This window comes from Pelodiscus sinensis, chromosome 2, assembly GCF_049634645.1.
Source record: "Pelodiscus sinensis isolate JC-2024 chromosome 2, ASM4963464v1, whole genome shotgun sequence".
NCBI classification, from domain to species: Eukaryota; Metazoa; Chordata; order Testudines; family Trionychidae; genus Pelodiscus; species Pelodiscus sinensis.
This window is the reverse complement of record NC_134712.1, coordinates 12,323,421-12,340,362: the sequence shown is the minus strand read 5'-3', so window position 1 is coordinate 12,340,362 and position 16,942 is coordinate 12,323,421. Positions and strand designations below refer to the sequence as shown.

Sequence of the window (16,942 nt, the reverse complement as noted above, 5' to 3'; positions counted from 1 at the left end):
CTTGGAGCAATAGGGACATTTCTGGGGTATGTGGCCTTCCCCGAGGCACCTAATGCACAGGGAATGGCCATCAGAGGCAGGCATTGCCTCACGGCATTCGCCGCACTTCTTGAACCCCGGCATTTGAGAAGAATAAACTAACTACTGAAGAAAAAAGATTTTTTTTTTGTTTAAAAGACTAGAACTATTAACTATATAAGTATTATAAATGTAACTTTTAAACTATGTATATAAGAACTATGGGTGATCTCTCTCTGTTTTAGTGAACAGGGTTCACGAGAGAGACGTTAATCCGTCCGCGGCCGAGGACAGTCAGGAGGAACTGGCGGAATCCGGACCATCAATGCTCAAATGGCGCGAAAAGCCACGAGAAGTACTTTGCGCATGCGTGGTCTGGCAGACTACGGCTAGAAAAGATCTCGATCTGCGGTGCCGGGACAAGCCCGACACCTACAGTGGAGCACCCACGGGACACTGCTCAAAGAAGAATTTATCTAGCTTTTCTTTAAGCTCTGTTATAGTTCTAGCCTTCACAGCCTCCTCTGGCAAGGAGTTCCACAGGTTGACTATGCGCTGTGTGAAAAAGAACTTTCGCTTATTAGTTTTAAACCTGCTACCCATTAATTTCATTTGGTGTCCTCTAGTCCTTATATTATGGGAACTAATGAATAACTTTTCTTTATTGACCCCTCTCCACACCACTCATGATTTTATAGATCTCTATCATATCCCCCCTCAGTCTCCTCTTTTCCAAACTGAGAAGTCCCAGTCGCTTTAGCCTCTCCTCATATGGGACGTGTTCCAAACCCCTGATCATTTTAGTTGCCCGTTTATGAACCCTTTCCAAGGCCAAGATATCTTTTTTGAGGTGAGGAGACCACATCTGTACACAGTACTCAAGATGTGGGCGTACCATAGTTTTAGGGGCAGTAAGATATTCTGTGTCTTATTTTCTATCCCTTTCTTAATAATTCCTAACATTCTATTTGCCTTTTTGACCGCCGCAGCACATTGTGTGGACGTTTTCGGAGAACTATCCATGATAACTCCAAGATCTCTTTCCTGATTTGTCGTAGCCAAATTAGCCCCCATCATATTATATGTATAGTTGGGGTTATTTTTTCCAATGTGCATTACTTTACACTTATCCACATTAAACTTCATTTGCCAATTTGTTGCCCAATCACTCAGTTTAGTGAGATCTTTTTGAAGTTCTTCACAGTCTGCTTCTGTCTTGACTATCTAAAACAATTTAGTATCATCCTTAAACTTTACTACCTCACTGCTTGCCCCTTTCTCTAGATCATTTATGAATAAGTTGAATAGGATTGGTCCCAGGACTGACCCTCGGGGGACACTACTAGTTACCCTTCTCCATTCAGAAAACTTACCATTTATTCCTACCCTTTGTTTCCCGTCTTTTAACCAGTTCTCAGTACATGAAAGGACCTTCCCTTTTATCCCATGACAATGTAATTTACACAAGAGCCTGTGGTGAAGTATTTTGTCAAAGGCTTTCTGAAAATCTAAGTATACTATATCTACTGGATCCCCCTTGTCCACGTTTGTTAACCCCTTCAGAGAACTCTAATAGATTAGTAAGACATGATTTCCCTTTACAGAAACCATGTTGACTTTTGCCCAACAAATGGTTCTTCTATGTGCCTAACAATTTTATTCTTAACTATTGTTTCGACCAATTTGCCCGGTACCGACGTTAGACTTACCAGTCTGTAATTGCCGGGATCACCTATAGTGCCCTTTTTAAATACTGGTGTCACGTTAGCTATCTTCCAGTCAGTAGGTACAGAAGCCAATTTAAGGGACAGATTACAAACCACGATTAACAGTTCTGCTATTTCCCATAAGAGTTCTTTTAGAACCCTTGGGTGAATGCCATCCAGTCCTGGTGATTTGTTCACGTTACGTTTATTTGTTCCAAAACCTCCTCTAATGACACTTCAATCCAGAACAGTTCCTCAGATTTATCTCCCACAAAGGACGGTGCAGGTTTGGGAATCTCCCCAATATCCTCAGCCGTGAAGACTGATGCAAAGAAATCATTTAGCTTCTCCGCAATGGCTTTATCATCCTTGATTGCTCCTTTTGTATCTCGATTGTCTAGGGGACCTACTGGGTTTTTAGCAGACTTCCTGCTTCTAATGTACTTAAACATTTTGCTATTGTTTTTTGAGTTTTTGGCTAGCTGTTCCTCAAAATCTTTTTTTGCTTTTCTTATTACAGTTTTACACTTGATTTGACAGTGTTTATGTTCCTTTCTATTTATCTCACTGGGATTGGACTTCCATTTCTTGAAAGATGCCTTTTTGTCCTTCACTGCTTGTTTTACATGGTGCTTAAGCCATGGTGACTCTTTTTTAGGTCTCTTACTATGTTTTTTAATTTGGGGTATACATTTACGTTGGGCCTCTATTATGGTGTCTTCAAAAAGTTTCCATGCAGCTTGCAGGGATTTGGCTCTAGTCACTGTGCCTTTTAATTTCTGTTTAACTAACCTCCTCATTTTTGTGTAATTTCCCTTTTTGAAATTAAATGCCAGAGTGCTGGACTGCTGAGGTGTTCTTCCCACCAAAGGAATGTTAAATGTTATTATATTATGGTCACTATTCCCAAGCGGTCCTGTAATAGTTACCTTCTGGACTTGATCCTGCGCTCCACTCAGGACTAAATCGGGAATTGCCTCTCCCCTTGTGGGTTCCTATACCAGCTGCTCCAAGAAGCAGTCATTTAAGCTATTGAGAAATTTTATTTCTGCATCTCTTCCTGAGGTGACATGTACCCAGTCAATATGGGGATAATTGAAATCCCCCATTATTATAGAGTTTTTTTATTTTGGTAGCCTCTCTAATCTCCCTTAGCATTTCAATGTCACTATCATTGTCCTGGTCAGGTGGTCGATAATATATCCCTATTGCTATATTCTTATTATTGGAGCATGGAATTACTATCCATAGTGATTCTATTGAACACTAGAATCACAAGGAAAAAAAACATGTGTAATCTACATTAGAAAAGCAAATACTTTTATGGTTTAAAAATCTTTTGAAGTTATGGGGAATTCAGTTAATAATACTGAAAAATTCATACAGGTGGTAGGAGCTATTATATGTAATTTGAAAAAGCTGCAGCCATATGGTCTTAATTTAGATAGCCTTAATTTGCTCTAACAGAAAAGAATTATTCAGACAGCTTTATGAGAAGACAACGTTAAAAAAATAGCACAGCTGTTACTTTCCCTCATAATTAAATAGTGATGACGACATTTTAAGTAAAGCTGCGTAAGTCTAATACCTCTATTTACTTGTTAAGCACTGACAGTGTGTTCAACAACTTACAAGACATGAAATGCAGACAGTTCCTGTCACACATATAAAACCAAAGTTCACAAAAGTAAATATTAAAAGAAATGTGTATGAATCGTAAAATGAAAGTAGGCATTCCTGTGTTCAGAGACACTGTCTACAATCTATGATGGATTGATAAGAACAAAACTACAACAAAGGAAGATGTATTCTTCAGACCTGAGATCTTCATTCAATGTAGATTTGAGCCAATTATTAAAGCATTAATCTAGACAGCTAGTTAATAAATGAAGACTTACCCTATACATATGCTACAGATCTGAAAAGTACTATTTAAACTGGCTTCAGTATTTTAAAATGTGATTTTTATATACTCTGCATCAAGTATGCATGACTAAGTATTCTCAAAATGTTGGTAGTTCTGTAAAAAAAGGGGTAACCCAAAAATATAATCCAATTTTCCAATAGGTGTTAAAAAAAAGAACATGTTATTATGAAATGTGAATTATTTTAACCCGCACAGTATCACAAAGATTTGCAATTATTCTCAGCAGTGGAGGAAATTACATTTATTGCCATGGGTAGCTAATGATAATTATTTTGTGTAACTAATTCAACCTTTGACTCCTGGATGGCTTAATTCAATAGCACTAGATCAATGTGCAATTATAAATTATGAATCATGCTATTTCCATCTTTGCATAGTGAGCAATGATGTCTGAAATGTAACTCACACAGCGCTAGACAGACATCTTCAGGCAACATTCAAACAGCCACCTTGCAATACCCTATAGATTTTTTTTTATGAGTTAGTTGATTATCTAGGCAAATTTAACTGTTTTCACTGTTCGTGCTAGACAATGCTAGTCACAAAACTCCAAATTAAAGCTTCAGGAAAGAAGCTCAGAAACACTTGACATTTAAAAATCAATAAACCAATGTAATCATCCTGTGCCACATGTTGAGTTTTTTTCAAGTTCCTTTTCCTATCTATTTTGTACTGAGTGAAACTCAGTTTTACGTAACGAAAACTGATCTTTCATGTAAGTATCTTTATACACAGTTTAGTCATCACAGTACATTTTTTTAATTAAATGGGTAATTGGAGACTGCATCCTGTCAATTTGTGCCAGTACCTTCACCACTTTTGCTTGCATTTGTGGGTGCTGTAAGTGGTCTGAGAGGAATAACAATGTCATCCACATTAATCCCTTCTTCTGCATGCTTCTCAGAGACATGAGACAACAGTTCTGACTGATTTGGTGAAAATAAGTTACAAAGTTTACACATGAAGATGGAATTGATCCCTGAAAAAGAGAGAGAGAGAGACACACACATTAAATAAACTGAGGTCAGAAATGTTAAAAACCTGCTAGTTGCTCAATTTTTTAATTTTATTTACCCAACCAGCTAACCACCAGCTGTGACAAAGACTACATTATATAGTTTAAAATTAGTATTTTTTTATAGAAAACAACAATATTAAGTAGGTCAAGAGCAAAATAAAGAACACTTTCTCCCCATCTCATAGCTAGGAAGTATGGATGGATGGACAGACGGACACACACTATATCAAGGAGGCTCTCCACAGGACAAAAGAAATAAAAGCGCCTTTTCTTTTTCAGTACCAGTGAAGGATTCCACTTCAGGTTTCAGATACCTACAAGCCAAAAGATGATACATAATGCAGCCCTAAGCAGATTCCAGGGATAACATCCTGATAAATATCATAGCTCAGCTAACAGTTTTGTATGTCCACTCGCCAGCCCCCATGTAATCTACACCGTCACTCCTATATATTTTATACCTTGGTATTCTTGTGTTCCATTAATCATCTCATGAGCTCCTCCATACCAGTCAGCTTTCCCCCAGCTCAGGGGTAGGCAACAATTTTTGTTGGGTGCAGGCACTCCAAGACTTTGGTAAGCGGTCAAGGGCCGCAGTTAATGGAGAAGATGTGGAGTCTAGGATAGAGGCTGGGTGCAGAAGAGAGTCTGGGGGAAGATACTGGAATGCAGGAAGAGGTGTGGGGTCTGGGAGGGAGTTTGAGTAAAGAATGGGGTTGGGACCACCGGCATGGGATTGGGGTGCAAGATCCAGGAGAGTGCATGGGAGCAGACAAGGATTCTGACCTGGGGGAAGAGTTATAGGAGAGGATGCAAAGTCTGAGCACTGAGACCGGGGCAGGGGTACAAGAGAGGGTTCAGAGAGTGCGGGTAGTGACATGGGGCAGGGAGTTGGGAGGAGCGAGGGTGTAGAATGACAAGTTCAAGCTCTGGCCAGGTGGGGCTTATCTTAGGTGGCTCTCAGCCAGCAACCCAGTGGGACACTCAGGTTGGCTCCCTGGCTGCCATGGCCCTGCGTGCTGAACAAAGTAGCCATCTGCTAGACCTATTTGTGAGCATGGCCCAGGCAGCTTCCACTGGCCAAAGGGGCTGTGGACAGCATGCGGCAGAGACGAACATGGGCCCAACAGCCGGCCACTCTGAGCAGCTGTGTGGGGGTGAGGCAGGCAGGGAGCCTGCCCAAGGGTTCTGCTGGGCTGCAGGAAGTTGGCAATATAGATCCAAAGCTTTGGAGGGGCGCATCTGGCCCGTGGGCCATATTTTGCCTGCCCCTGCTCTAGCTGTTTGTTTAAAAACTCTTCTCTGGCCTTTTTAACTGTACATGCCAGTAACTTGTTTTGGTTTAGATGCAGTCAAGCCTTCCTGTATAGGCTCCTTCTTTCCCAAAAAGTTCTCCACTTCCTTAGCAACATCAATCCCTTATACGTTCACTATTGTCTCTTCCACACACTGAAACCTGCAGTTCTGCCTGTCTAACTGGCCCCGTGCATGGAAATGGAATGGAAACACTTCAGAGAGCACTATAAAATTGGCTTCCAGGGCTGCTCTCCTACATTTCTCTATGAAACTGGTCTTATGTATGTCATGACCACAAGCTCCACTCTAGCATTGTACATTGTATATTGTCTCTGTGTCTCAAGATGTTTGCAGCCTTTGTGCCAGGCAGGCAATTCACCAAATGGTTCTCCTACTCATATTAAAAAAAAAAAAAAAATACCTAAACTTCTAACAACTTAATCCCCATTACTTTTCCTTGACTCTTTCTAGTAACAGAGGTTCCTTTCGCTAGAGGGGTAACCTTAGTGTGAGAGGATACTATGGCATCATCTGGAAGGAAGCACCAGCAGTGAAAGTAACTTAGAATTTCTTACAGATACTGTCCTATTGCAACCCAGGTCCCTGCCAACTCTTTAAATAGCTCCCTGTTTGCTTTTGTCGCAGTTCAGCCAACTCTTGATGGAACTACACATGAGGGCGCACCCCCTTACTTTCACCCCTTGGAGGGTCCCAATATGGATCATTTCCCTCTGCTCTAGCTTAATGTTCTCCTTCTGCAAGACTTCCTCCTCCTCAAAAGCAAAGAGGATATCAGATTGAGGATGGGACTGCTCAACTGTGTCCCAGAAAGTCTTCCCTATTTCTCTGACTCATTTAATTCTTCCAGTTCTGATACTCTGGTCTCATAAGCCTGTACTCAGTCTCTTAGGACCATGATCTACTTGAAGAAATGCCATCTGCCCTTAAGGCAGGTAATCAAACTAATACTAGGAGTGTTTTTCTAGAGCAAAAAATTAAAAATTCTGCACACGCTATTTTAAAAGCCTGCAAATATTATTATATAACAGTACATAAGCATGCCAGTTTCAATTATTTTGGTGTTTTAATTCAAAATACCTATCAGCCAGTATGTTTGTAAGAATACAGATGCATAAAAATTCCTCCAGCAGTAGAGTTAAAGAAATGTCTTACAATCCAGTCCCTCCTCCCCGACTCCAGACACCCACAAACGCTCTCCCACCCAAGTTCTGCCACAGGGCCTCCCAGCCGAGAAACCTGCTCCTGACTCCCTAAGCCCAATCATGCCCCCCTAGGCCCAACAACTGCCTCCTCCCACAACTATGGCACCCCCTTTAGGGAAGGCACCAGTCTCCCCTTCCTCCCAAGCCCAGTCATGATTCTCCCAGCCCAGATACCGGTCCCCCCAGCCATAGACCATTCAATCCAGACATCAGACCCCCTACTACTCAGAGATCTGGGGGGAGAAACAGCCTGTTGTGGTGTCCCAGGTTTGCGTGGAGTTTCTGCACACCACTTTCTCCTTTCCTTAGCACATGCGAGGAACTGCAACTTCAAGGAACTCTCTACCTGTCCCCCTTCCCCAATCCTGCAGTGTCTTCTATGTGCAAGTCCTACAGCCCCTAGTGGCAGCCAGCAGCACTAGAACACATTTCCATCAGGGAAAGGAAACCTCTTACTCACTCACACTCACACACAAAAATTCTGCACTGAGCAGTGGCACAGAATTCCCCCAAGAGTATCAAACATGCTGTATTCAGTGCAATAAACTGGATAGCCTGTTACTAGACTTCTGCATGCACTATTTTCACTCTTGTCCGGGGTGGGATGTTTCTTTTGCCTATATGTGAGAGTGTGGGGGTGTAATGACAGCATCCTCTCATCTTTGAGAATAATACAACTGTCTCCCAATTAATGAACACATCTACATCTCCTTCAACATCATATGTTCCAGGAAAATTCGTCAAATGTTTCATTAAATTATACATGGAAGCTGTTATTTAAAGCACATAATGTGTTCTCGAAAGATCTGTAGGGCTCCTTCCAGACATTCTGCTGACTTGAGAATGCACAAATTATGTCATTTAAAAAAATTATATTATGTACATGATAGAAATGGTCCTTTGAATAAATTGCTTAATATATATTCATTTTAAGATAAAATATTATTTACCCAGCAGGTCAAAATTGCTCTTTCTAATGGTAAATATGTATTTAAGATTCATGCTATGAAGAGTAAAAATATCCATGAACATTAAACACAAATGAAAAAGCTGATATGCAATGGTCATTAGAGAGAGGTGAATACTCGGATAGTGAGATAACATTCACTGTCTGAGGTCTTCTTATAAGAACATAAAAATGGCCCTATAGGATCAGACTAAAGGTTCATGTTGCCCAGTATCGTGTCTTCCGACAATGCCAGATGTCTCAAAAGCTACATGTAATCTCATCAAGTGATCCATCCCCTCTTATCCATCCCCAGCTTGAGAATTAGGAGCTAGGGACACCATTCCTGACCATCCTGATTAACAGTCACTGGTAGACTTAGCTTCCATTAACTTAGTTCTTTTTTTAACCCTGTTAAAATCTTGGTCTTCACAACATCCTCTGGCACATTGTTCCACAGCTTGACACTGTGCTGCATGAAGAAATACTTCCTTTTGTTTGTTTTAAACCTACTGCCTATTAACTTAATTTGGTGACACTCCCCCCCCCCCCCCAATCTCTCTACTTATGAGGAGTAAAAAGTGCTTATTTACTTTCTTCACACCACTCATGATTTTATAAAAACTCTATCTTATACACCCTTAGCCATTTATTTTCCAAGCTGAAAAGTCCCAGAGTTATTAATCTCTCCTAATATGGAAATGTTCTGTACCCCTAATAATTTTCGGTTTTCCTTTTCTGAACGTTTTCCAATTCAATATATGGTGGGTTTTTTTGTTTTTGTTTTTTGAGATGGGGCACGTCTGCATGGAGTATTCAAGATGTGGATGTAGCATGGATTTATATCGAGGCAATATGATACTTTCTGTCTTATTATCTATTCCTTTCTTAACGATCCCCAAAATTCTCTTTCCTTTTTTGATTGCCACTGCACATTGAGTGGATGTTTCCCGAGAACTCTAAGATCTCTATCCACAACGACTCCAAGATCTCTTTCTTGAGTGCTAACAGCTAATTTAGACCTCATCATTTTATATCCATAGTTGGGATTATATTTAAGAGTTTTTATTACTTTGCATAGATTAACATAAAATTTCACTGGCCATTTTGTTGCCCAGTCACCCAGTTTTGAGAGATCCTTTTGTAGCTTTTTGCAGTCTGCCTGGGACACAACTATTTTGAGTTGTTTTGTATCATCTGCAAACTTCATCACCTCACCATTTATGCCTTTTCTAGATCATTTATGCACATGTTGAATAGGACTGGTCCCAGTACAGTCACCTAAGGGACAGCACTATTAATCTCTCTCCATTCTGAAAACTGACCATTTGTTCCTACCCTTTGTTTCCTGTCTTTTAACCACTTATCCGTCTATGAGAGCACCTTCTTTCTTAACCCATGACAGTATACTTTGCTTAAGCGCCTTTGTCAAAGGCTTTCTAGAACTCCAAGTATACTATATCCTCTGGATTCCCTTGTCCACATGCTTTTTGATCTCCTCAAAGAATTCTGGTACATAGATGAGATACAATTAGCCTTTACAAAAAACATGTTGATTCATGCTCTACAATGTTCATCTATGTCTGACATTTTCAGAAGGGGTAGCCATCTTAATCTATTTCAGCAAAAATGTTGCATCTGACAAAGTGGGTTCCAACCCACAAAAGCTTATGCTCCAGTAAATGTGTTAGTCTTTACGGTGCCACGGGATTCCTCGTTCTGACAATTTTGTTCTTTATTAGTTTCAACCAGTTTACAGGTACTAAATAGGGGCATGAAAGTTTAACCTGTGGGGCTGGAGCAACTCCCTGCCTGCCGTGAGCAGGAGGCCCGCCACAGACAGGGGCTGTTCCGACTGGGATGCCAGAGCAGCCCCTGCCTGCAGGGCACCCTGGCCTGCCACAGGCAGTGTCTGCTCCAGCATTCCAGCTGGTACAAGCCTCGCCACAGGAAGAGTCTGCTCTAGTTGAGCTGGAACATTTTAATTTCCTTAAAACTCTTGTGTGAATGCCATATGGTTCTGGTGGACTTATTACTGTTTAGTTAATCAATTCGCTCTAAAAGCTCCTCTAATGACATGTTAATGTGGGACAATTCCTCATCTAAAAAGAATGGATCAAGTTTGGGAATTTCCTTCATATCCTCAACCGTGAAAATGTATACAAAAATGCGTTTAGTTTCCCTGAAATAGCCTTATCATCCTTGAGTGTTCCTTTAGCATCTCAATCGTCCAGGGACCCTGCTGGCTATTTTAGCAGGCTTCCTGCTTCGATGTAGTTAAAAATGGGGGTGGGGAAAAGGGGGGGAATTGAATGTTTGGCAAGAAGTTCTTCCAATTCTTTCTTGAAAAGATATTTTTATATTTATATATATATATATATATATATATATATATATATATATATATATATACACACACACACACACACACACACACACACAAAATCTTCTAGCTGATATTTAAATTCCATATGGTCTTTTCTCCCCTTCCTCAACTTCCTCAACTGCCAGTTTCCAATGCCATATCCCTACTGAAATTCTCTGGGTAAATGTCTGTGGGTCTTCTTTTTACCTCTTACTCTTAAAAGCAAGAGTTCTAGAGAAGTGACCAGCTACTTGCAGAAGACTGAGTGCATACATGGGTGGTGAGTTATATGGGCTCATGGTGCCCATGCTCCAGCAATATTCAGTTTTGGGGGCACTGCTCCACCAATATTTGGAGCTGGGTTCCCCCCCCCCCCGCGCGTCCTCCTACCCCGGCCCTGACGTGCGCAGCTTTCAGTCCGGCTCCCCTTTGCCGGCATGCGCTGCCGGCTGCTGCTGCCATGCGCAGCATTTACAGGTGAGCAAGGAGACACCCGGACGTGACATGACGTCACGGCTCAGGACTTTAAAACTGCTCAGCGCGGCACTGCACCACGCAGCCTAGCTCCATGTTCAGAGTCCGGGGACTTCTGGGGCCCAAGCACAGACTCCGGCCCCACAAAGTGGAAGGCAGAAGATAAGGTAAGGGGAAAGGTAAGGGGAGGAGGAGGGGGAGGAAGGGGCTTGTGCGGAGGGGGAATGGGAAAATGGGGGAGGGAGAGGAAGGGGAAAGGGGAAGAAAGGGGAAGGCACCAAGGGACAGCGTAGAGGAGAAACAAATGCCAGGGGCCAAGTACAGACAATGAGGAAAAGGGCAGGAGGGGAGGTATCAGTGGGAGGGGGGACAGGGTGATGCCGGGAGAGGAAGGAGTAAGGGCATTGGGGGCTAGAGGGGAGAGGGGGAGGTGCTGGGAGAAGGCTTGAAAGAAGGGGTGGGCATGAAAAAGGTGGGGATGGAGCAAGTCATGTGTGAGGGCACAGAGAGGCATGAGGGGAATGGGAGCAGAGAGTGGTGAGGGGGTGGGCATCAGGAAAAAAGAGGGCAAAGGGGGCAAAGAGAAGGGGGAGGCACCAGGAGGGTGCAGGGCTAAGGGAAGGTGCAGGAGCCAGGGGATTCTGGGGGTGAAGCAGAAGGGCAGACACCTGCAGGGGAGGGACCAGCACCAAAGGAGAGAGGCAGGGCAGGTGTGTAGAGGGAGGTGTTAGAAGAGGGGATGAGAAGGTGTAGCTCACATAATCAGAGTGGGGCTACTGAAGGAGTGGGCACAGGGGGCAGAGAAGGGCTGGTGGACGGGGGCAGGTCGCAGGAGGGCTGAGGGCAGCGAGAAGGGCAGGAGTCAGGACAGCAGAGGAAGATGAGGAGTTGGGAGGCAGCAGGCACCAGGGGAGCTGATGGACCAAGGGGAGGAGACATGGCAGCAGAGAGAAAAGGTAAAGGTTTATAAAATATTTATTAATAACTTGGGTGCCACAGTGGCACATCCAGACAAGCCACATGAACTCAGTACAGGTGCACAACGCAAAATTCATTCTGCTCATGGGAGGAAACTCTTAGGCTTTGTCTACACTGGCGGCTTCTTGCGCAAGAACATCTTGCACAAGGGTCCATGTGCGAGCTGTGCTTTTGCGCAAGAGCATCCATGGCAGTGTGGATGCTCTCTTGCGCAAGAATGCTCCAATGGCCATTTTAGCCATAGGGGTTTCTTGCACAAGAAATCCCTGATGACCATCCACACTGCCCTCTTGCGCAAGAGAGCTCACACCTGTTAGAAAAGAACGTAGCTCTTGCGCAAGACGCCCTCTCTTACCACGCCGTACTGTAAATTTCCTTGCGCAAGAGCAGGCAAGCAGTGTGGCTGCTCTGTGGATTCTTGCGCAAGAACAGCTGTACTTGCGCAAGAAGCCACGAGTGTAGACATAGCCTTGGACGGAACACTTCCCCCAGCCTCTCTGCTCCCAAGTTAATGTCACACACATTGGATTAATGCAATTGCAGGATAGTTGCATGAGGGGGGCTTGGTGGGGGCCAAACTAATCCCTGATGGGAGGAGGATGGTGGGAAAAGTCCTTTGAGAGGGGTGACATGACACCTTTTACTTCTGGTCATGTGTCAGTCTTGCCCCGAGCGGTTACCTCCAGAGGCCTGGTTAACGAGGGTCGGGGGCATGGCTAATGGGGAACCACCAAAAATTATACAAACCTGCCGCCCCTGAGTGCATATAGTTACAGAACCCAAACGTGACAGTGTCTGGCAAAAAAAAAAAAAAAATCAGGCTCTCCCCTGAGGAGATTACAATATCAGACATGATATAATATAGGGGGTAGCAAAACAGTGAAGTGCAGGCAAAGTTGGAATACATGAAGTCAAAGGACAGAAAAGTGGAAGGGAAGAGTCTGCATTGTGCTGATGTGGAAATTCACAGAATAGAATGCAGAGGCAGGATGTGAATTAAGAGGGAAAATATAAAGTGATAAAAATGGAATAGAGATGTAGAAACATGGAAAATATTAAGAAAAATGGGCAGCGGAAGAGGGTAGAGTCCAGAGTGCAGGAGAATGTGTGCTGATCATAGTTCTTAAACAATTAGGTGATGAATAAGCAACTGATAATTGATCAAACAGGTGCTAATTAAGTGGTGAAGCAGCAGGGTGATTAATTCACTAGTCAATTAAGTATAAAGCATCAAATAAGCAATAAGTCAATTAAGTATGCACAGAATCAATGATTAAGCAGTAGATAATTAATTAGGTGGGAAGTTAACAGAGTAATTAATTAGGCAGATATTAAACATGCAGAAAATCAAAGAAACAATAAATCAATCGAGTATGCTAGTAAACAAATATGACTATCAGCCAAAGATATTAATATCAGTTTGATGAATATATTTGACAGTTGTGTTATTTGCATAATCAATAAACTTTAAATAATGTAAACCTAATATTTATTTTAAAAGAAAAAAGTTCCAAAATGAATTTTAAAAGCAAACCACCACTCCTATTAAACTCGACATTACAAACTAAGCAAGAAACAATTTAATACACTTAAAAACAGTTTCTATACTTTGTCTTCATATTGTTCTTCCAAATATCTCAAGCACTTTCCTAATTCCCATGAATATGTTAAAGCTTAATTTGAAAAATATTTGCATTTTACTGATCTTTCATAAGGCACATGAAGATTAAATGACTTTCCCAAAGTTATACAGCAAGTAGTATACGTTGGCACAGAACTGAGACTTCCTCGTTCCAAGTCCCTCCACTAACCATAAGACAGCATCCCTCCCTTCTGATTTAAAGCACCACAAAAAATTGACACGCACAATAATAATTGAGTAGTCGACAGAATTTGAATAGAGTACACAATTAGTCAATAAGGGAAGGCAGCTCAGCTCAGTCCTGGCTCATGCCAGGTCCAGGACCTAACCCTGCTGTGCTTCTTCAATTTTAAACACAGTAGGAGCCGGAGGGTAGGCTTCCCGGCTCCTACTGCCTTTTAAATTGCAGAGCCGCAGCAGAGTTTGGTCCTCGACCCATCATGAGCCAGGGCTGAGATGGGCTGCCTGCCCAGCCAGGCCTGGGACACAGTGGACAGGGGTTGCTTTGCAGCAGTCCCTGTTCACAGGGGGTCCCACTGGGGATCTGGGATCCTTTGGAGACAGGGGCTGCTGCTGGAACATCCTCTGTCCGCAGCAGTCTCCCCTGCCCCACTCCAGGGCTGCCGCCCCTGATAGAGGCAGCAGCACAGTGTGGGGAAGGGACAGGCAGCACCACACTTTTAAGCAAACTCCCCCCCAGCACTGGCTGCTACCTTGCTATCTCGGGGTATGTCTACACTACAAAGTTAATTCGAACTAATGGACGTTAGTTCGAATTAACTTTCATAGGCGCTACACTAGCGCTCCGCTAGTTCGAACTTAATTCGAACTAGCGGAGCGCTTAGTTTGAACTAGGAAAACGTCATTTTACGAGGATTAAGCCTAGTTCGAACTAGCTAGTTCGAATTAAGGGGTGTGTAGCCCCTTAACTCGAACTAGTGGGAGGCTAGCCCTCCCCAGGTTTCCCTGGGGGCCACTCTGGCCAACACCAGGGAAACTCGTCTGCCCCCCTCCCAGCCCCGGACCTCTTAAAGGGGCACGGGCTGGCTACGGTGCCCATGCCAGGTGCAAGCCTGCCAGCACCCAGCCAGCAGACCCTGCACCTGGCACGGATCGAGCCACCCACCCGATGCCCCCCAACCCTCCCCCTCTTCCCGGGACCAGGCTGGCGCTAGTGCAGACATCGTGGACCTTGTCCACGATCTCCGCACTAGGCACAGGAAAGTGGCCGGCTAGGGCAGGAGAGCTGCCAGCCTGGCCACCCAGGAGCAGGTGTGCAAGAGAATCAAGGGGGTCCACTGAGACCCCCAACCCTGAGCCCTGAGCTTACAATGGCCGTCCTGGGTCAGACCAAAGGTCCATCTAGCCCAGTAGCCTGTCTGCCGACAGCGGCCAACCCTAGGGACCCTGGAGGGGATGGACCGAAGACAGTGACCAAGCCATTTGTCTCGTGCCATCCCTCTCCAGCCTTCCACAAACCTTGGCCAGGGACACCACTCCTACCCCCTGGCTAATAGCACTCCATGGACGCAACCTCCATCACTTAATCTCACTTCCCTTTAAACTCTGTTCTAGTTCTAGCCTTCGCAGCCTCCTGCAGCAAGGAGTTCCACAGGTTGACTATTTGCTTTGTGAAGAACATCTTTCTGTTACTAGTTTGAAGCCCACTACCCATTCCTTTCCTTTGGTGTCCTCTAGTCCTTCTTTATGGGAACTAATGAAGAACTTTTCTGTATGCACCCTCTCCACCCAACTCCTGCTTTTAGAGACCTCTATCCTGTCCCCCTCCGTCTCCTCTTTTCTAAGCTGAAAAGTCCCAGTCTCTTTAGCTTCTCTTCATCTGGGACCTGTTCCCAACCCCTGATCATTTTAGTTGCCCTCCCCTCTCCCAGCCTCTCTCTTCCCCTCTCCCACCTCCTTTTCCCAGTCTCCCCCAGTTTTGTTCAATAAAGACAGATTCCATTTTTGAACACAATTGTCCTTTATTTTGTACATCAAGAAGAGGGGCTAGGGAAAGGTAAGTGGAAGGAGGTGAGGGAGGAATGGGGTACGAGCCCCCGATGGGGAGGACTGGGCTGGCTCTGCGGGCTTCTGGGGGTGGAAGCTCTCCTGCAGCCCCCCAATTGTCCCCTCTCCCCAGATGGCAGCCTGCGGTAAGTGCAGCCGGTCTGATGGCCAAGTGCTGTGATGTGCCCAGTGTGGGTAGTCCGTGCACTCCAAGCCAGGACTGCTTTGCAAGCGGGGCACCCCTGAGAACTGTCTGTCCGGGGTGGGGGTCGGGACCCTTTAAGCACAGCCCTCGGCTAGCCTGAGACAGCATCTCCACGCTCTAAGTCCTCCTCTGATGCCCTGCCAGCACTGCTTCCGGCCATCCTTAAGCCCAGTTCAGGGTCCACTTAATGTGGACATGCTAGTTCAAATTAGCAAAACGCTAATTCGAACTAGTTTTTTAGTCTGGATCCGTTAGTTTGAATTAGCTTAGTTCGAATTAACTAATTCGAACTAAGTTAGTTCGAATTAACGTTGTAGTGTAGACGTACCCTCTGATACAGAGGCAGCAAGGGGGAGGGGAAACGCAAGTAGTCAATTTGTCTAACCAAGAAGCCTAGGCAACTACTTGCTTACATCCCTACTTGTCGTTTAAAATATTTTATAAGGCAAAACACACACACACACACACACACACACACACACACACACACACACATACACACCCCCGCCCGGGAGCCATGGAGGGAAGGGTGTGCTGTCAAAAAGGTTGCAATTATAGCCCCCTCACACTGCCTTCACTCTGCTCTGCCCCCAAGCCACTGTTCAGCTCCCAGCCACAGTAGATTTCCAGCCCCAGCCCACCCACAGCCCCTGTGCTGCCTGCCTCTCTCCGCTCCATACTCCGCCCTCGGCTCTACCCCCAGTAGGGATATAAAATCCCATTTAATTAACTATTTAAATATGTTTAATTGGTTAACCAATTAAAGGGGGAGGGGCCACTCCAGCCAGAGCAGCCCCTGCCTAGAGTGTGCCATTTCAATATTTCCCTTTCCTTCCCCTCCCCAATATCTTTTTCCAATCTCTAATATGTTCTCTTACTCTTCCCACTCTATAGCTAATCATGTACTCCTAAACTACATGTACACTCATCTCTGCTCGCGCAAATCCACAATATATATGTTCTACTGCACCTTCCAGAACCCTGCTTCTCCATTTTTCCAATTACACTTGGAGTTTAGTGTGCAAAAAAATGTATTCTTTATTCAAATTTAAATCCCAGTGAAGACAAAGCAGTTTGTAGTTTTTGTACAAGTTAGCAGGTTAAGATAAAAGCCAAGACGTTGACTTCCATATCAAA

General features: G+C 44.1%; 1 protein-coding gene across 9 annotated transcripts in view; it reads right to left on the bottom strand.

Annotated features, from left to right (window-relative positions):
- The window catches only part of ZFAT (zinc finger and AT-hook domain containing), a 270,939-nt gene that overhangs the window by 138,996 nt on the left and 115,001 nt on the right, over positions 1-16,942 (bottom strand). For all 9 annotated transcript variants that reach the window (XR_012901195.1, XM_075920086.1, XM_075920084.1 and 6 more), the window contains one exon: positions 4,460-4,630. Coding sequence is in view for 8 of the 9 variants with exons in the window: in XM_075920089.1 (XP_075776204.1) it covers positions 4,460-4,630 (171 nt within the window). In the remaining variant the exon portion in view is untranslated. The remainder of the gene's footprint in view (positions 1-4,459; positions 4,631-16,942) is intronic.